This window comes from Mastacembelus armatus, chromosome 5 (genome assembly GCF_900324485.2).
Source record: "Mastacembelus armatus chromosome 5, fMasArm1.2, whole genome shotgun sequence".
In the NCBI taxonomy this organism is placed as follows: domain Eukaryota; kingdom Metazoa; phylum Chordata; class Actinopteri; order Synbranchiformes; family Mastacembelidae; genus Mastacembelus; species Mastacembelus armatus.
Genome location: NC_046637.1, coordinates 6,534,041 through 6,555,967, shown reverse-complemented (window position 1 = coordinate 6,555,967; position 21,927 = coordinate 6,534,041). Strand labels below are relative to the sequence as shown.

The following is a 21,927-nucleotide window of genomic DNA, read 5'->3' as shown; positions in this document are numbered from 1 at the left end:
TCATGAGAGCAGAAGAGAATAGAGCTATAATATTGAAACCTTGATTTCAGTGCTATGGATGTGCTGTCTGCTTCTTTTTCTAAAGCTATGTGGTGTTTTTTTTTTTTTTTTTTTTTTTTTTAAGTGTTAGAGTGGAATAAGATTTCTAAATTTGTTCCGAAATAAAAGGAAGAAAACCAACAGGATTGTATGTCATGCAAAACCTTGTAGTCTCATGAGCCTATAACAATGTGGACACCTCATTCTGTCTCTGCTGTAGATGATATATACCCTGCTCTGCACATTGCAGTAATCTAGTACTTGGGCATGCAGTTAACTCTCTTGCTATGCAACAACTGTTATTTCTCAGTGTTGTATATAGTGAGCTCACAGAATCAGGGAGGCGTGGAGAAGATGATAGATCCTGAGAGCTTGCTGCATGCACAGGCCTCAGATTTAAGTAGCAGCTAACCGTTCATTTAAAATAATTTCATGTTTCCCTCCACCAATTCTCTGTGCTATTATCAGAGCAAATGTGGCAACATATTATTTAGAGGATGGTGGCCATTGTCTTTTTTCTTTAGACCTGACAAACGTTTTTTTTCATCTGTATTATTTTCTTAAAACAGGACTAAAATACACACATGTTCACACATAAGTGCTGCCAATCATTTAACTGATGATAATGTATGTTTGCTAATGTATTATTGTTTTTTTTTTTTTGTTTTTTTTTAATCAGGCAACATGCAGTACAAGACATGTATTGATAATCTGTAATAGGGCAGGGTAATCTGTAATAATCTGTTCCAGGACATTCCTCTATTTTTTCTTTTTTTGTGTATGACAGGGATCAAATTAATTTAATAATTAATTAAACGCATAAAAGAAACCAACAGACTTTCCTGAATTCCACAAACCTGAAAACAGATGATGAAGTTTGAAAACATTTTTAATAGAAATAAAATTTTGTATAAAAAAAATAAACATGCTTCACACACTTCATTAGTTTTCATGAGGTTTTACAAATACATAGTCAGATAGCCAGGCACTGTATCTTTTTGTACATTTTCCCCAATTTAAAGATATGTCAGGACATAAAGCAGACATCATCAATCTATTTAATAACATACATTAACTTGCCATTTAATTTGGTCAGCACTCAACATTTTATTCTGCAACACAAATGGTGTTGAAAGTAATACATAGGGAGGCATGAAAAGCAGCATTGAATTCACTACACAAATGACCCTACAATGTTTTCCCCAAGACATTAGACGGCTTTTATACTGCACAAAGCCAACTATTAATCTGTTAAGTGAACTGAGGGTGATGGATAGAGATATTGTATACTTTTGCAATTAGATTTTCATTCGTTGAAAAACCCTTACAACTTCCTGACACCTCCTCCTTATCATGAGATTGCCTGAGGAGGACATGTATGGAAATCAATTTGCTCACTAGCTGGTCCATTATGGATATCACCTTCAGGGCATTTCGCACAAACCCCTCAAGGGCATACTTCATCTTAATTCCCCTCCTAACGGATCTGTATAGCTAAGCTTTACCCTTATGCTATATGTGACCAAGAGAGTAGCTGGTGGCAGTGATGTGAACGGTCATCCTGGATGACAGCTTACAGTAATATCTCCTGGCTAAAATATTGTTTATTTTAATCACGAGCCACTGTTTCAAAGTACATACAGGTACACGGAGGGCAGTGGCAGCCTTGGGCTAGCTGGTCATAAAAATAATGGCCTCACTTAAGCACAGATAAACAATCACTCACTAGACCTTCACCATTTGATAACAGTTTTTAACATACAATAGGCTCGGACCCAAACAATTGGTAACGACGCTGCAACAAAGTTCTAATGCATTCCAAATATATTATTTTTCTTAAATTTTTTTTTTAACAACACAACACAGGATGTTGAAACTGGCATGCTCAAAATTGTCAGATATCGTCTTACATGTGTAGTCCTTCTTAATAACTCAGTGGAAAACTACACAAGGAAATAAAAACCCATGAAGTCTGGTACACGTCTGTTGTACTGTTGAGATGATCACCATTTCCAGTCATTTGACTCATGAGCCCAGAATACATTTATAAATAAAATTAAAAAAAAACAAACATAAACCCTTCTTAGAAATCCATGGACTGTGTTTTCGGCCTTTTTGGTGTTGATTAATCCCTTGTGATGCCTTGAAGAGTTTAAGATTAATTATAGTTAGTAAAACTGGCAGACAACATTAAGAACACCTGAACATATTCTTGATTTTAGTTCACTTTCAGTCAGTGCTGCTCAAGATGTCACAGAAGTCTGAAAGAGGGCATAGCTGAAGTGTAAACACTCAAAACGCCCCATTGTTCAGTTTCCAGGCCTGTGCCATGCAAGTATTTTTCATTTTTCTTTTTTTTTTTTTTTATTTGTATTCTTGTGAGGCAGACAGATGATGGAACCTTATAACTGTACCGTTGTCTATTCTGGTCCTATTTTGTCCATACCTGCCTCTCTTAGCTGTCTCTCCTCTCCATGTCATGTCTTTGGGCAATGCTTCTGTGATCCCCAGCCATACAATGACACATCCATGTTTTTTGCTGTCTGTGTGAAATTCCATTGCATGTTTTTCTCTCTGTCAGGGTGGAAATCCTGAATTATGATAAGAACCTTTGTCCCTTAGATTGCATGGTTGCTGTAGCTGATGTAGGTTTGCTTTGTTGGGAAAGCTGAAAGCAAAGAAAGGAGGTTGAAATTGACTGTTAAAACAGTGTCAAGGTAAACTACTGTATTGCAATCAAGGAGATGAAAAAGACTCAGCATGTAGGTGTTTTTATTTATCCCACTTTTCTTGGTGTAACAGGTTTGAGATGAATAGCTGAAAATTTGTTTGGTTGCTGACTAATTCTCATGTCCAGTGAAGCAAAAATGAAGATAACACTTAAAATTCTGTAGCTTTCTGGCCATATTTTGCCCTTCATACATATCCTCTATTACCTACAGTAGATGGGTGGTGGTGCTCAATAAAGCCCACTACCCTCCCCAGCCACCACCTTTTCCTTCAGCTATTAGACCTCAACTTTTTCCACTTGTCTCCCCAGACCATGTTAGCTGATTCGCTGAGGTGGAGCAGATAAATCCAGACATATTGCCGCCAGATCTTGGCAGTTGCAGGAGCTGGCCCAGACAGGAATTTTTCAATTTCATCAAGCCATATATCCACACTGGTGATGACAATGACAAATGGTGGTTATTCAAATAGCCATGCACTCTACAGCCTCTGTAAACTGTAACTCATCAGGATACATTTCTGCAGGTTTGCCTTCTTGCCATTCATTCTGTTAACCCTCAAAAGAAATATAAAGAAAATATAGCAATTATTGTTGCAATTTGTGTTTACATGTAGTTATTTTGATTGGCCTCACAGCAGTGTACCATTGTTACTGTAAGTGCACTGTCAAAGTTTATATTGATTTCTGCTTTTGTTAGCAGTAACTACAATGTCAGCTCTTTTATTTTCTATGAAAGGAAACAATTCTCACTACTGTTGGAGGAGCAAGAAGTAAATGCAGCTTTAAAATGTGTGACAGCAGATGTGGTGTGTATATATTAGAATAGGCCAGACGGAAGGAATATATCTCTGTCGACAGACATGACAGATTAAAGCCTTTCTCTGCCCGAGGCAAACTGAGGAAGAGTGTTTTGGACGTCACCAGTAATTTCTGCTGACTCAGATGCTGAAGTCATTATTTACTTCACTTGTAAATCCAGATTGTGTCACTGATACAGTAGTGCCAAGCACTTTTATTGATATTGAGATTAGGAGGACGCACACACTGCAAGATTTAGCAGCTTCAGAAAGAGTCAGACACCTCTTGATTATTTACACTGTACTTCAAACCTGCCTGCAACTATGAATTAAACATCAATAAATTTTGTAGGTGATTTAGTCTTTTATTTTAGATCGCCTGCTCCCACAGAAATGGTGGTGCAGAGAGCCAGAATAGCGCCCGCCATCTTGCTAACCTCCTCTGAGCGATCAGGCGGGAGGGCCTCGAGGGAAACACCCGGACCGTAAATGAATTTCTCTTCAGTGCACAGGCACGAAGAGGGGATATGACCCATAGCAATAGCCCAGAGGGCTGCGCTCAATTCACAGAATCTTGGGTTACAATATGTAACCAATGTTATTTACACTGTACTTCAAAACTGCCTGCAACTATGAATTAAACAACAATAAATTTTGTAGGTGATTTATAGTCTTTTATTTTAGATAAATAGAAATATATTAGAAATATTTGATTTATTCTACAGTACAGGTTAACCAATTTGTTAATTTATTACATATTGAGCAACTGATTAGTTGACTGACAACACTGCTCCTCGAGCGCTACTTCCCTGCTTGTTTTCCAGATATCCCTGCCCTAACCACTGGTGATTATATGGATCAGGTGAGTTCAGCCAATCAGAAAATGAAAGGGCAGGAATAGTTGGAAAACCAGCAGTAGCTCTTGACCAGGGTTGGTTGGTCTGTTTACCTTAGCATAAGGACTGGAAAGAGATGGAAACATCTTACCTGCGTCTGTGCAAAGATTTTTAAGATGACTAACATCTTTTGCTTGTTTAATCTGTATGAAAAGGTGTTGTGCACTTCCATATTTCTGGTTAGAATCAGTGTTCAAGGAACCAGTAAAGATTTGAAGAGGTCCTGGGTCATAAAATAGTCCAGCAGTAACCTCTAGTACAGTAAATGAGTTGGACATTCATTTCAGACAAGTAATCAATCAATAAATATATGAACATAGTTTATCTATTAATTGATTAATAAACTAATTCAGCACTAGTTTACATCCTGCAGGTACATTGGTAGCTTGTGGAAAGTTGTGGAATTGCCAATTGAAAAGTATGTAGTTTTAGGTTCATATTTAAATTTTACATTAAGTCAGAGGTCTGGGGAATTTCCAGCCAGTCTTAACAACAAACAAAACCATTTATAACTTGTTTTAACTTAGCGTAGCATAATCCTACTTAAGACAGATAAAATATAAAGACTCTACAGCTCTTTAAGATTTCTTTAAATATTTTCTGAGGACTTTTTTCAAATTTAAAGCTTTTTAACACTTTTCAAGACCTGAAGCTACCACGGCCAGATACTGTATGTCTCCCACTTGCGTTATTTTAAGGTGTTAATGAAGTAGAATAGTTACATTTTGCACTGCAGAATACTTTGTTTCGACAATCCATTCCTTCATGACTTCACCCTTTCCAGACTCGCAAACAACATCCACCCCACCCCATCAAGTGAACAGCAGTGGCACATTAACTGCATTCAGTGCAGTGTTAAATAAAATACTGCAGATCTGTTAAGTAATGTTTTTTTTTTTTTTGTTTTCCTATTTCTGCATAAATTTGTTTGATTTAAAAGATGTTGAAGGACAAAATATGCCTGAGGGAAAAAAAAGCAATGGGTTCTTAGTCAAAGACTTCCTTATTGGCATTCATGTTCTTACTTTGTGTTTCGAGGCTTTCGCACAGCTCAGTCTTGGCTTCTCCGTTGGGTCTGAGTCCGGCCTTAGGGTTGAATTTGTTGGACATGGTGGCAGCGGTAACCACGGCCTTGAGGCTGCGTGTGCGCTTGGGGACATTCTGCTCGGGGTGGAAGAGAACAACGTAGACCTTGGGCATGTAGAGCAACCCAAGGGACACTGATGCACTCAGGCTCACAGAGATGGTCAGCGTAGTTGTTTGGATATACATCTGCAAGAATGCAAACACGCACAGCACAAACGGTGACGTTATACACATTGATGTTAAATCTGTAAAGTGACATCAGCTTTGTGTCATTAGAGCAGTGACCGTCACCTGTGGTGTTGGCCAAGTTGTAGATGAAGTAGTTTCTACTGTGAACAGTAAAGGCTTCAAAACAACTTAATGCAAGAGATGTGATAAAACTTGTTTTAAATCAGCATCTCATTTGTTTTTATGTCACGCATGCCAAACCAGCCATGGCCACCCTGTTTGTTTAATTTTCTGCCATGCTAGTTTTAATATGGCCATCACGTCAACCTGAACACAGATTTGATAACGCCAGTCAATTGGATCCTATTCTGACTCATAACAAGCAGGCACATAAAAAAAGAAACAGGCTTGTGAAAATTTTACACATCGCCAAATCATCTGAATCAAGGCGGAGGGTAACACTGAGGTTCATTCTCACTCATACCATTTTAATTGTTTGCCAACCTGCAGCAAGATAACAAGTCATCTTCAGGGAAGCGTTAAAGAAGAAGGAAATCTTGTGTAATTTCTTATACATAGTACTATATTGTGGCTGCTTGACTGGCCATCTGAGAGAAATTAACTTATAAGTTGTGCTTAGCAAGTTACAATTTAATGGTACTACAGAACCGAATGTATCCAAACGTCCTGGCATTCTCTATAGTAGGGGTCTCGTCTTTGGGGACTGATTGATAAAGAGAGGCATTCGTACAGGCACAACCAAAATAAATAACAAATCTTAAATATTAAAAGACTCATTGGATCTTTTATCTTTCTAGCGTCTCTGAAGAAATGCTCAAGCTCTCTGAAACTTTATGCTTTTGCTTTCCTACCCGTAATATGCTGCACTCATGTCATATTGCTCGCATCATAACTAATTAGAAGCAGGCAAGTCAAAGAAGCATTCATGTCAGCCTCTCACTTCTAATTCCAAGTTCAAGATAAGAATCAAAAAACTACAAAAGTGGAAACAAAATGTTGGCAGTTCAATTTAAATGAAATCTTGTGTTATCACTAATTAAGCCATCTTAATTAATTTGTGACCTATTTGTTTTAAGGTGGTTACATTTGTTGATGAAGCTTGCAAGTACAGTTTGGAATATGGAATATTTACTCCAGAGCAGGATCATCTGAGGAAGAAACTTCATATATAAAAATATCATGGTCTTATTATTGGACTTCACCTTACAGTTTAATGCATTGCCTTTTAGTATACTAGATTCAATACTAGATTCATTTAACAAAATAGCTATCTCTAATCCAAATTTCAGCTAGGCCTGTAAATAAAGATAATTTCCATTAACAATAAATCTGCAGATTTTGTATTGCTGTAGATAAACATCTAGTCAGTAATAAGGCAGCATTACTGACTAGATGTCTATAAAATGTCACAAAACAGTGTCCCAGAGCCCGAGGTGATACCATCATGTCTTGTTTTGACAACTTAAGTTTATATAAATATTTGCAAAATTAGTTCCAGTTGCCAAAATAACATAGTTGCTCAACTTAAAAAAATTACAGCATCAATTAATCTGTGAATTTGTCTTCACAAAACTTAAAAAGGTAAAGGTAAAAGGCTAAGGTTATATCGCCAAATTAAATTTTGTCTAAACAATTTTAATTTGTAATGATATAAAACAAAAACCCACATTCTCTCATTGGAGAAGGTACAGTGGGTACGGAAAGTATTCAGACCCCTTTAAATTTTTCACTCTGTGTGTCATTGCAGCCATTTGCCAAAATCAAAAAAGTTCATTTTATTTCTCATTAATGTACACTCAGCACCCCATCTTGACAGAAAAAAACAGAAATGTAGAAATTTTTGCAAATTTATTAAAAAAGAAAATCTGAAATATCACATGGTCATAAGTATTCAGACCCTTTGCAGTGACACTCATATTTAACTCACATGCTGTCCATTTCTTCTGATCCTCCTTGAGATGGTTCTGCTCCTTCATTGGAGTCCAGCTGTGTTTAATTAAACTGATTGGACTTGATTAGGAAAGGCACACACCTGTCTATATAAGACCTTACAGCTCACAGTGCATGTCAGGGCAAATGAGAATCATGAGGTCGAAGGAACTGCCCAAGGAGCTCAGAGACAGAATTGTGGCAAGGCACAGATCTGGCCAAGGTTACAAAAGAATTTCTGCAGCACTCAAGGTTCCTAAGAGCACAGTGGCCTCCATAATCCTCAAATGGAAAAAGTTTGGGATGACCAGAACTCTTCCTAGACCTGGCCGTCCAGCCAAACTGAGTAATCGTGGGAGAAGAGCCTTGGTGAGAGAGGTAAAGAAGAACCCAAAGATCACTGTGGCTGAGCTCCAGAGATGCAGTAGGGAGATGGGAGAAAGTTCCACAAAGTCAACTATCACTGCAGCCCTCCACCAGTAGGGGCTTTATGGCAGAGTGGCCCGACGGAAGCCTCTCCTCAGTGCAAGACACATGAAAGCCAGCATAGAGTTTGCCAAAAAACACATGAAGGACTCCCAGACTATGAGAAATAAGATTCTCTGGTCTGATGAGACCAAGATTGAACTTTTTGGCGTTAATTCTAAGCGGTATGTGTGGAGAAAACCAGGCACTGCTCATCACCTGTCCAATACAATCCCTACAGTGAAACATGGTGGTGGGAGCATCATGTTGTGGGGGTGTTTTTCAGCTGCAGGGACTGGACGACTGGTTGCAACTGAAGGAAAGATGAATGTGGCCAAGTACAGAGATATCCTGGAAGAAAACCTCTTCCAGAGTGCTCAGGACCTCAGACTGAGCCAAAGGTTCACCTTTCGACAGGACAATGACCCTAAGCACACAGCTAAAATAACAAAGGAGTGGCTTCGGAACAACTCTGTGACCGTTCTTGACTGGCCCAGCCAGAGCCCTGACCTAAACCCAATTGAGCATCTCTGGACAGACCTGAAAATGGCTGTTCACCAACGTTCACCATCCAGCCTGACAGAACTGGAGAGGATCTGCAAGGAAGAATGGCAGAGGATCCCCAAATCCAGGTGTGAAAAACTTGTTGCATCATTCCCAAGAAGACTCATGGCTGTACTAGCTCAAAAGGGTGCTTCTACTCAATACTGAGCACAGGGTCTGAATACTTATGACCATGTGATATTTCAGTTTTTCTTTTTTAATAAATTTGCAAAAATTTCTACATTTCTGTTTTTTTCTGTCAAGATGGGGTGCTGAGTGTACATTAATGAGAAATAAAATGAACTTTTTTGATTTTGGCAAATGGCTGCAATGACACAAAGAGTGAAAAATTTAAAGGGGTCTGAATACTTTCCGTACCCACTGTAAAACCAGAAAATATTTCTAATTCATTTCTGGCCTTTGACTAAAACTATTCATGAACAACTTGTTGCTTTAGTTGAATTAAAACATTCTTTCTTTAGGGCAAAAATACATCCAACCATCCATTATCTACACCTGCTTATTCCTATTTAGGGTCATGGGGATCTGCTGGAGCCTATTCCAGCTCTCAGAGTAGGACATTTACAGTTGGGGGAAAAAAGTCTGTACATAACTAACACTGTTTCTAAATTATCGCAAACATTTCTTTGGTTCTTCCAGTACCACCGTTTTTTATCATCTGATGGGTCTTTAATATGCTGATCTCATATAATCAGATATATAGATAGATAGATATAGTCACTCTGCTGATTTATTGACCTGGCTCAAAGCACATTTTGACTATATAGTATAATTCACCCGAATATAAATATATAGTAATATTAAATTATTGCCCAGCATTTACTTGAAGTCAGTACATTATATGTCTATCTGGTATTTCATCAGGTACCATCAAGATGCCACTAGAAACAACTCCCACACTACTGTGTCATGGCGCTGCAGTGCATTTACTTAGAAATGGAGTCCTGTTTTTAGTGTCAGAGCAACTCCAGTGTTCAGTCCATTAATTTGTTTCCTCCTGATTGTAGTGCATCTGTGCATGTATCAACTGGCGCTCATAAAAGCGAGTTGCTGTATATCTCACATACCTATCATCACACTGCCATCAGCAAATCTTGCCTGAGGCATGACCTAGCCGAAGCAGCGAAAGGCAGCATTACTGACTAGATAAACTAGATGCGAAGAAAACAATGAGGATCAATGGGAGCATATATGTTTTTTAAAAAATCCCATATATCTGACTGCACAGTGTGCAGCACTAGCGTGTGAGTGTATCCGATAACTGATAATGTAAGATTAATTTGAGAGTTAATAAATGTAAACAGATTCTATTTTCAACCAGGGACTCGAGAGAGCTTCTGCTTCTGGATGCAAACTTGCAAAATTCATTTAAACAGCATAATTGCCATCCTACATTAAGCTACTGTGTTATTTCTCAGCATGCTATGAAAATGTTCAGCAGTGTGGCTTGCTGCATGAAAATTCACTATAATTGCACTCTAATTAAGCTAATAAACAAATAGAAACCTTAGGGGATGCAATAATATAGCTTCATGGGAGAATGTCATTTATAAAGATGCAGTCCTTTAGCAGTATGGCCTGTTCACCCATTATTGGCATACCCAGAGGTCAATAGCCAAGACCCACAGGGCCGCTGTGCTGTACGCTTAATGAACACAACAACTGCTCTCTGTCCATGTCCAAGATGATGCTCAGCTCCCTCTGCTCTGTAGCATCAATCTTTATTATGTATTACTGGGCCTGTGGGACATTAGTGTGAATAATGCTGTTTATCTTTGGACTGAAAAGAGACAAAGAGAGGAATGGAAAGGACCAGGGGGTGGTAACAGGTAGCAGAGATGAACACTGAGCACACATTGTCACAAGCATACTCTTGTCTGACATCTGGGCTTGTTGAACTCCCTGCAACTCCCACTCTTTGTCTGACTAGTGCACTACCAGCAGTTTTTTGTTGTTGAGTTGACAGTGCCAGGAGAGTGATGCAGACTTCATAGAAAAATAAACAAAACCACTCAATTCATCAGTCCATTCATGCGCTGTAATGGCAGGACCTCTTTGTGTGGGCTGATTGAATTTGAACTGAGCCTATTGTGCTGAAACCTCATTCCCATACATGCTATTGTCTGATGCCCCTCCTCTTGCCTCTGTCTTTGAGACAGCTGTTGATTTAGACTGTTTCTCCAGGTAAGCAGGTGTCACGTCTATTTTCGAGGCTAGCATACAGCTTGGTGATCATGCTCCATAGATAGACCAGATGTGCCTGTTTGAATGATAGCAAAAACCTCCCATGGCATTCGTTACATTTATCCTGGCACCAGATGACAAATAAATGACTGTGCTTGTAATGCTGAGGCAGAGGCCTGCTGTAAACTGGTGATGAGCACATAGGCGGCTAGATAAGGTAAATCAAGACCCGGAGGAAGTGGAGCATTTAATTGCTCCGAAAGACGTGTCATTGTGGGTTGTGAGGCTTTGTGGGGCCTGTCATTTATAGTACGATGATTATGAGGTGTGTTTGCTTTGACATGTTAATTCCTTGAATAAGAACACTGTTTATGTAAGAGCTAAGAGAATCAATCACAGGATTTGTTTTTTCACATGAAGCACAGAAAGACTGGTTAAGCATTATATTGTTTATATATTATTTATTGTTTGGCAATTTATTGTTATGCAATGTAAGTCCTCCAAAAAAAAAGGCAAAATATGTTGGTTATAACTGCCCTTCAGAACATCCCAGATAAGCCTTTCATGGTCTGACAATTCTGACAGCAGGATATCATTTATCTGTGTAAATCAAAATCACATTTATGATAACGGTTTGGTAAAATTTGTCACAAACATGAAAACTAGCTTAAACCTACCTAGGGATGTTTTTTATTATGATATCTATATTACTAGCATCATCAATAATCTTCTTTTTTTTTCATTAGTGTGGAAGAAAAATAATAGATTCAGGATTCAAGAAAAAATGAAACTATTATTTTAATTTCTCAGTTGAAAAAAAATCTGCTTTTCTCCATTTTCTATCATTGTAAAGTGAATGTTTGTATTTTTGACATTGTTTTGATTTTTTTTTTTTTTACATTTTTTTTTTTTATTGCAATTGATTAATGCAATTGATTGAAAAAAAAATTAACAAATCATTTGCATAAGATAAGCATTATGGCTGAAATGACTGATACTTGTGAGGACAGTCTCTTAAGAGTAGTCTACAAAGAAAATTTAATTTTAGTGCAGCATGTTCTGTCTACACTAAACCAGCACTCAAAAGCCATTTCGGTTAGTTGTTAATATAATTATTCTCTCAAGAAAGAAAGAAAAGTATATTTCTTTAAAGCTACATTTCCACTTTGGGTTAGATGCTGAGAGCAATGGTAGAATTTTTCAACTAATAAAAGTGAAACTTCTAGCTATTGTGTGTACAGCTTCCTACAGGAAGTGATAATTAATTTGTGACAAATATAATTTGGTGCAAGAAACTGAATGTCTTAAGTCTGAATGAGGGATTTTCAGGGTTGTATATAAATGAGCTATGGAAAAAGTAGGAAAAAGTGTGACTTTACTTACCCTTGAAAGATTTTTTTCGCATTTCTATTTTACTATTCAAAGCCATGGAAACTAATGCATTACCTCATCTGCTAAAAAAAAGCTGTTCGGTCTCTCTGTAATTCTCTTTCATCTTCAGAGAGAGGAGATGGAATGATTAAACAAAGAGCACACTGATATCCATGGCTGCTGTTGACATGCGACTTAAGATGTGCAACACTCGCATTAAAAAATAATGTGGACTTTGCATGTGGATTGCTTTTTCTCTAGTGTGTATGCCTTGTGTATGATGATCAAGGATGTATGGTGATGGTAGCTGACATACCAGGCCATTTCCCTGAATATATTCCAGTAAATGTAACACACAATAAGCAGTTTATATTGACTACAGTAGGTGTCTCTTATTTCAAACATATAGAAGTTGTTACTCAGTTTTAGTGTTGACACCAGGGGATTTATGGGATAAGAAATGGCCAATGTGCAGATTCACAGCAGTTTGGTGTTTATTAACATGCAGCATATGAAAATAAGTTGTGCTATTGGTCATTTATTGCATTATTAATGTGATGCAATTGGCTGCAGTTATATGCATATTTTTCTATGATGCTGTATACTACTAAAATTATTTTACGTTGCGACACAATGGACATACTCAGTCTCTCAAAAATGTTTTTCCACAAAGTTAACTATCACAGCCAGTTTTCCAAGCCAGCATTTTGATGCATTGTTTTGTTTAATCCCAAAGGGGGGAGGAGGTAAGGATTAATTTGTTGCATCTGTCAGACCCATGCTGGCACCACTGATAGTGTTCATGCCAGTAGGAGGCTTTTCCCCTCAACACTGTCCTCTCTTGTAGCCACTGAGCTGCTTTTGTTATACTGCCAAAAGACCGCTTTCAATTGGATCTACACATTTCTACTGTGTCATTGTTGTACCCTTTGGCTTTGTATAAATTCAGTTTGCTCTGAATGTGAGTTCCAAGCCCAGCCTGCATTTCTATGTCCCTTTTTGGATTTTGACCTATAGTCTCCCAGTGCTCCTACTGGATGTGATCCAGGGTTATGGTTCAGAAGGTCAGGCGCACTGATTTGACAAAGGAATACGAGTGTGGATTTGTGTTTTTGTAAACAGCTCAGAGATCTTTAATGCACTGTGCACACAGCCATCACATACATAAGTCACAGGCTTCAGTGCTGCCTGCACAGGTATTAGAGAATGCACTCATAAAACTCTGTCCATGCTTGGTAGATTATTAGTGTATCTGGGACTTCCACATGTTCTTTTATTTGGTTTTTGTTTTCGCTGCTAAATTCTACTTCATTTCTAATTAGTAGCGTTAAATAATAATAAAACAAAGAGCATTTGTGTTTTATTTGCCACATTTGAGCAATGAATTGCGATTTCTTCAAAAATTGTGGACGACGTAATTTAAAACCTTAGAGGTAGTAATGTTATAACTTAAATATATTGCATTATTTACAAAACATTAGTTTTTTGCTTAATTATATGTTTTGTCTGGAAAATCATCATCACAGCTACAAATATCATAAATATTCTCACTGATATGTAAGAGTACCGAGTAGCAGATAATGGAAAAGCCTTTTCCATTAACTTTGAAATTGTAAAGTTTTGAGAGAATGTTCTCCACACCTACACTACTATTAATGTGTAGTAAGATTTTTTTTAAACTCCTGTCCAGGTGTGCATTTGCACATACATTTGCAATACTATGAACATGTTCCAACCATGCATGTGAACAAATCAAGATTCAATAAAAGAAAAGGCAAGTAAATTAATGTGATATTAAGGAAACATTTGTGAGATCTAAAACCCTTGAAGTATTCCCATAAGTTAGAAAAAACAATTCTGACGAAAAAGAAAATAAAATTCATTGCAGCAAAACTTGTAAGCTTACCTTTTCTGTAGACTGTGAGGTGCCAAAGAAGATCGGGATAAATGCTAGCCAAATAATGCAGGTGGTATACATGGTAAAACCGATGGGTTTGGCCTCATTGAAGGTCTCCGGCACCCCTCTGGTTTTAATGGCGTACACTGTACAGGTGACCATGAGCAGCATGCTGTAGCCCAGCAGACAGATCAGAGACAGGTCAGAGATGTCACACTTGAGCACACCACGAGCCAGCACTGGGTTAGATGTCCGCTGGTCCTCATAGTCAATAATGGCCTTGGAGGGATCCACACCAAACCAGATGCACACACCGAGCAGCTGCACTGAAGCCAGGGTGAAAGTGATAACTAGTTGAGAGGCTGGAGAAATGAATCTGGGTGCACTCACAGACATAGTGCCCTGCTCGAAGATGCGGTAAATACGATTTGTTTTGGTGAGTAGGGCAGCATAACTGATGCTCATCCCTAGACCCAAGAAGATCCTGCGCAGGGAACAGATTACTACATCAGGGGTGGAAATCATCAGGAATGTTGTGGCATAACAGAGAAAAATGCCAGTTAGAAGCACGTAGCTTAGCTCTCGGCCTGATGCTTTCACAATTGGAGTGTCATTGTAGCGGATGAATGTGACCACCACAAACAAAGTGGCCATGATTCCAGTGACTGCAATAAGCACAGGGATGACTGCCCATGGAGAGCTCCACTCCAGCTTAACAATGGGGATTGGAACGCAGCCTGTGTGATTCTCATTGGGCCGCAAATCAAAGCGACACATCTTACACGTGTAGGTGTCCGCCTGGTACTGATAGCCATCACACCGCTCACAGTGCCAACAGCAAGGGATACCCTTCACAATCTTCTTGCGCTCGCCAGGTTGACAGGGCTGGCTACAGATTGAAGAAGGGATCTGACGGACACCACCGGGCCACTGCATTGAACGAACCTGTAAGGGAAGCAGAGGGGCAAAGAGAGACGTGAATGGAAACAGAGAAATTGACGAAAGCAGACAAGAAGACATTTGTATCCTTCCAAATTGTGCCCCGTAGAGTTAGAGATTCTCTATTGATTCAGAAAGATCCCCAGAATCCCTGGAGGTCAAGAACAATCTAGATGGTAGATGCTTGCTGTTCGGGTGTTTAAATCATTCTCCTGTACTCCTTTGTAATACCAGGGGGTAGCAAAGGGCAGCTTGTAGGTCAAGTAAAGCATTCCTCTTAGATTCAGCAAAATTTCACAGCGGGAGTTCAAATTATCGCAAGGGCAAGACACAAGGGGAATGGGCAACCCATTGTTTGCCCTGCAGGGAGTAGATAAAATGTTCTTCTCTTTTGCTTTGGTAAATAGATGTTTAAAAATCAACACTCAGCTGTCGCTGATCAGAGAAGAGAAAAGATAAATACTGTTTCAGCACGCTACTCCTTTGTGAATGTTTCTCTTTTATAAGCTCATTTGTAAAGATGAATTAAATTCGTCATTTCAAAAGGGTCTTCTCTCTTTAATGTTATCAATTTTATTCAACTGTGGCTGGTTATTCAAAGCTGGTAAATTTGTCTCTAAATGTGCATTTAATTAAGAAGTCAAAGAACAATAATTAAATCCAGCCAGCTTTAGACTCTGAACTGGCATGTTGCACAGTAAGTGCCTACCACAAACTTCCCTTCTTTTTCTTTTCTTTAAATTCCACAGGACATGTTGAAAGAGGTTAGAAAAAAAAAAAAAAAAGACAAAGCTCCTCTCAAGCTGTTTCATGTGTGCAATGGTATTCACTTTTGTCTGCCCAAGGCCCCCTCATCATTTTGTCAAAACATAATTTGTTTGGTTCCTTTATGTAATTTACTGTTATAATACTGTTACTTCATCACACTGCCTGCCCACAGTGTTGTTTCTGAAACTCAGTGATGCTGTTTGGAGAAATGATATTAAATATGTCTCTCCTTAAGCTCTCTTGGTTTTCTTTTCATCACAGTTCACCCTGTTAATCATTTAAAGCACCCTCTGGATATTTACACCTTTGAAGATGGCACTAAGCGCTATCAAATAGTTTGAGTGGAGTTAGTGTGCAAACATCTAGCTGCAGAGATGAGGAAAACAAATTTTCATAGAAGGATTTTCATTAGAAATGCCAATACAAACACACCATTTGTAGCTAAATGCTATCAATACTTTTCTGTAGTAACATACAGTATATGCGTGGAATACAAAGGGCTATGCTTACGTTAAGATGGAGCTGGTCAGTCCAGTGGCCAATGATTTTATATTCAGCTGTTCGGTTCCGGATCTGGTATTGGTAGATCTCATAGCGTCCAGGGGCATCTCCATTTTCATTGAAGAGAACTGGGTTTCCAGCTATGCCTAAATGAGAGAAGAGTTATCATTTACTGCACATGACTGAGTAATTTTCTGTGTAGTGACCATCAATCTGTGAAAGCAAACTGTTTCACTGTTCTTTTCACTGTTACTGCAATTATGACAGTTATCATTCCAGTGCAAATATGTGGCATTTTGCTCCCTAACAACCAATTTCAATTTAATTGATCAGAAAATATACTGAAGAATTGCAGAATATCTCAATATTAATATTCTGTCAGATACTAAGAACAAATGCAGGCCCAAAAGCAGTCTATTTTTGTGTTGCTTGCTGATGAGCAATGTGCATTAATCTAATGGATTTTGTGCCCGCAAAGAAGATAAAAAAAAAAAAAAAAAAAACAGCCTTTGAACAGCTTGTTTTCCAGAGGAGGTGCAGAGGTCAACAACCGAACCCTCCTGAACTCAAACACACTTATCTAACTATTCACACTGCTTGCCCAAGATGTCCTTTGCCTTGTCAATGTGATGGTAGTGTGTAGCAGTGTATTCCTGTGGGCTGTTTTAAGACAAGTGATAATGATGTGTCCCACTGAAAGCCCAACAAGGATTTCTCTGTAAACTAGATGAACCACATCCATGGTGGAACATGGAAAAGTTCTCTTTAGATTAGAAAACCTGATGTCTAAATGCTTCTGTACCTTCAAACTCAGCAATAAGCTTGTGCTGTTTTTGTCCTTGTGGCTGGTTTATTATTCAGACTCCCAAAACACAGTCAGAATCCCTACAAAAGGGTAGACATGACTAATTGCTATTGATGGATTTCTGATGATGAGCATTTTTTTCCCTGCTCATTGTTTCGATGCTGAAGGATGCAATGCTGTAATCCACATCTCGATGAGTCAGCCCTGCTGGATTACGGTATTACTGTTTTACTCAGCCTTGTGACAATACCGCCCACATCACAAAACAGTTAGTGATCATGGCAGGATTACACTGACTTTATGAAGCAGAGAGGCATTACGTTTATATAAACATATTAAGCATATTGACTGTGTTCGTAGCTGTCATATTTTCTATCAAAGATGTTAATTGTGTCAATCCTTGTTTTTTTTTTTTGTTTGTTTTGTTTTTTTTGTTTTTATCCCTGAGCTTTTCAGAGCTCTGAACCTGTCTGTCTCCCACAGTCCCAGTCAGGGTTTTGTGCTCAAGCCTGTAAGTGCTCATATGGACACCTCTGTCACAAAGAGGAAAATTGGACCCTGAATGGCACATTGGTGGTTTCTGGAGACTAATTCTGCAACACTACCAGCATAACACTGGTGATATGATTATGTTTAATGGGTCTTTTGGTCGTGCTTGCTTTTCAAATTAAGACCTTTAACAGATTGACGGTTCTGTCATTATGGCTTTCAGGTACTGTAAATTTGTTTCTTTATCCACCTGTTATCACATAAGGTTTTGGTAGTTTTTGTACCATATATTTTACAGGTACATGTGTGTGGACATACATAATCAAGGAGGTTGACCTGCGTGTTTTTTTTGTTTGTGTTTTGCTATTTGTGTGTGTTAGCCCTTGTATTGTGATATTGTCACTTTGGGAGTGACAGCCTGTGCATTTTAATTAGGGAAATGGTGAGGCTTCGGTGTGTCCTCTTCCTTTCAAGTGAAGAGAGTGGTGCATTTTGAGACAACTGCAATGTAATGTTTGAGTTACAGGTGAGGAATTAGGCCTGTCATGTGACACAAACTGCTTGTGTAAATAGTCAGGAGCATAATGAGATCCTTAGTTCCCTGCCACCACTGCATTGTGCTCTGCACTAAAGTGACAGGGGAGCCTGAGGTTGCACACAAATGTGCCACGGGCTACTCCTTTGTTCACTGCTTTGTGTGCTCTTAAAAAATACCAGGTTAATGAGTTACCTTCAATTATATATAATATTTAATGATTCCCTCCTCCATCACACATATACACCTTCGGAATTACCTGAGTATGTTCATTAATCTAACATGTGCTTGTTCTACATGGGTGCACAACTGGGACACCTTGGTGAATGGCAGCACAGCTTACTGCCCACTACACTGGTCATTAACTCTTAATGACCTGTTTGCCAGCAAGTCATGCAGAATATACCACAGATCCACTTCACCCTTGAAAAGTCCCCTCTGTCCCCTCTCATTGTCGTGATATTTGTATGATTACTTAAGTATATTATATGCATTATATGCCTATATGCTATTTATCTCTCCAAAACTTTATTCAAATAAGTGTAATGCATTTGGTCTTGGGGCTACATCAAGGCTTGTGGATACTTTGAATTGCTGTAAATTCTCACATAAAAGCTGGTGTTTGAATAATGACAGTCTCCTATAAGAGCCAGCATGAGCATACTGTACAAAGGGCAGGTTAAAAAAAACATTAAGGAGTGGAATTACCACTATTGTTATGGCTGACATTATATATTCAGCAAAATGTACATTTCCACAATCATGTTATAACACTTCTCTTTTTAAACAGAAAATATTGCTTTCATTTTGTTTTGTTTTTTTTTTCAAGAAAAAAAAACAAAAAAGCAAATATCTATCCCCCTTAAATCAGGGAGAAGACACTAAATGCTATCCTAAGATGATGCAAGATGGCGCCAGCATGTGTGGCTAGCAGTCTATCACTGCCACTTTTGTTCATAGTTGTGTTGCTTTTGTCTCTCGGCGCTCAAAAGATCAAGTTGCTGCTGGTGTATGATCGCCAAACACTCTTGGATCTTTGACTTTCTGTCAAATATCTAGTTCCGTTTGATCATGGTGGATAGAATTCCTTGCCCCGGCTTCTATCGGGAATCCTGACTTACCTTTACCTGGACTTCGGCCCCACTCTCCCGGTGGAAGTGCCATTGTCAGCTGGTGAAACTGAAAGTCTGCCAGCCATGCTTTTTTACTGTTTCTTGGACAAAACATTAATTATCTCCTCATCTCCTGACCCGCCAAATTACAATAAGGACTTTGTAACCAACTTGTCTGATTTTTTTTTTTTTTTTTTTTTTTGGCTGGAATCATCCCTAACTATGAACATATTGGAAATTTTAATTGTTTTAAAAGTGTGTTGTCCTGATAAGCCATTGGTGACAGACTTTTTAAACCTCATTGACTCTTTTAATCTCATGCAGTCTGTGCGTGGTCCCAAGGCTAAACATGGGCACACATTAGATCTTGGTCTTTTACATGGCTTGTCTGTTTTTAACCTGGAGATCTGCGACACCGTGTTCTCTAATCATATGCCTGTATTATTTGAGGTTGGTTTCTCTTGTACTGCAGTTAAAACCTGGATTTTTAACCCTTCCTCTGCTGGTCAGTTCTCTGCTGCTTTTGACCAGTTTTGTGCCACACTCCTCCTTCCAAACCATCTGTCAGCCTGCATGTTTGGAAGCCTCTTCTGAAGTGTGCAATAACTTTCTGCACTTTATCATTGACAAGGTTGCCACTACAAAGGCTCTCATTTCAGCTCCTGTCTCTGACCCCTCTGTGTGCCTTGTTCTGCTGTTTTTCAATCAGTTTGAGCCTGTACCCCTGTCGTTTTTAGACGATGTGGTTTGCCATATTAATGGCATCCTCTTAGCGTCTGATTGTGGTGATGTTATGTGTAGAAAGTTGCCACCCACATTGCAAGGCTTCATCTCTACCCACCTATAAGCTAACATTCACAGCATTGTCTGTTTTTCCCTATAGTACATTGACAATATGAAAGTAACTTACAGTACTGACTAGATAGTGATTATTACCTGTAGTATTTGCTTTAACGCATTTATTTTAAAATACTTATATTTAACTGACCATGCTGAACACTTTAACACTTTGCAACCTTTTTCCGGATGCCATAAGGGTTAGACTGTATGAAGGGTGTGTGTGTTCATCCGTAATGCTCATAGCTTTACAGATGCAGAAGTTTAAATCTCTGTGATGAATGGAAGAGGGACCCCAATGATTTTTTTGCTGTCCTCACTGTGGGCTGTAGAGTTTTGCGATCCATAACAGTGAAGCAGTGTTACAGCTGCTCAGGATACTTTCCATAGTCCCCCTGTAGAATGTGGAGAGGATGAGTTATAAGAGATGGGCTTTTCTCAGCCTTCGTAGAAAGTGCTTGGTTTTATTGGCCTTCCTGACCTCTGCCAAAAAGAAACTTGACCGTCTCCATGGAGGAGCGAACCTTCTGTGCTCTCCTGAAGACAATATTATCTCTTTGGTCTTGTTCATGTTCAGGGATGGGTTGTTTGTTCTGAATCAATACTCATCACTGCATTTTTATTAATGAGACCCACCAGTCATGTTTACCATACCATTCATTTGGCAGGGCAGAATGCTATTGGAGATTTCTTTATATTGCATTGAAATTTAACACTAACTCTAAATAATGGAGAGATAAGAGATTCTTAGATGAGATATAAGAACTAAAGGGTTATTCAAATAATAAGCCTAATGGACCTAATTAAGCAATAAGAGAGATTCTGTCACCTGCGTCTAAATAGAGTAAAAATAGGTGGTCAATGGACTACAGCTCATTAAGACACTCCATTATAACTAATACTTTTATTAGACAATTTAAATATCAAGTTCTTGGAATGCTGTTTTGGGGGACTTTTTCGCTCCTATATTGGAGTAAGGGCTTTTCCAATACAATAGGAACAACAAGTCACACACGCTTACAGTGATTTGTCAAAAACAAAATTTATTAAGCTAATTCAGCACTTGCAAATGGCATTTTTAGAAGTTTATTTTAGTACAAACTAAACATTTTCAACGTAGAAAAAAACTGACCAAGTTCAGGTTGCTTATGTGCCCGAGAAAATTGAGAGATATCTTTTGCTAGTATCACTGAATGTTGTGCAGAAGTGATTTTGCAATACCAACCGTCAACTGGTTTGCATTACTTCAGCATTCCTACTGGCACTGTGAACGCAAACGGCAGGGTTTTTCGTTCCTGGGTCTGTTCCTAGAACTGTTTGGTCCAAAATCACGTATTGCATGGCAATCTGGCACATGATCTCTGTGTGTGTACAGCAGGCTTTGGAATGGCCCTTTAAGGTGAAAAAAGTACAAACCACATTATGACACACCTTTATATTTAGATCTGTGTGTTCTTAGGTTGAGTACAGACAGATGTTTTGAATAACAGTGCTGTTATGCATATGAAAGAGCAAAAAAATTGCATTATGCCATAAAGATGTCAACTATGTTCACACTAGATTCACAAATATGAAGATTTTTTTACATCATTGAGGGAAGAGATATAGGTGTGGAAAGATGGAAAAACCCTGAGAGCTCACCTTTATTCCTGGTGAGAATGGCAGTGGAAAGGCCACTGCTTTTTTTCAGCAGCACAGCAAAAACACTTTTCCCAGATGTGATAGCAAGAGACATGAAACACAGATGGGAAGCTTCATTCAGTTGCAAACTACTGAAGTCTGAACAAGTCTTC

General features: G+C 38.6%; 1 protein-coding gene across 1 annotated transcript in view; it reads right to left on the bottom strand.

Moving 5' to 3' along the window:
* Window positions 1–1,140: 1,140 nt before the first annotated feature.
* Window positions 1,141–21,927, bottom strand: part of LOC113130969 (metabotropic glutamate receptor 4-like) — a 114,896-nt gene continuing 94,109 nt past the window's right edge. The window contains exons 8-11 of the mRNA XM_026307983.1: window positions 16,366–16,502; window positions 14,158–15,093; window positions 5,489–5,735; window positions 1,141–2,707 (exon numbers count right to left, since the gene is read on the bottom strand). Of these exons, the coding sequence (XP_026163768.1) occupies window positions 2,658–2,707; window positions 5,489–5,735; window positions 14,158–15,093; window positions 16,366–16,502 (1,370 nt within the window). The 3' untranslated portion in view covers window positions 1,141–2,657. The remainder of the gene's footprint in view (window positions 2,708–5,488; window positions 5,736–14,157; window positions 15,094–16,365; window positions 16,503–21,927) is intronic.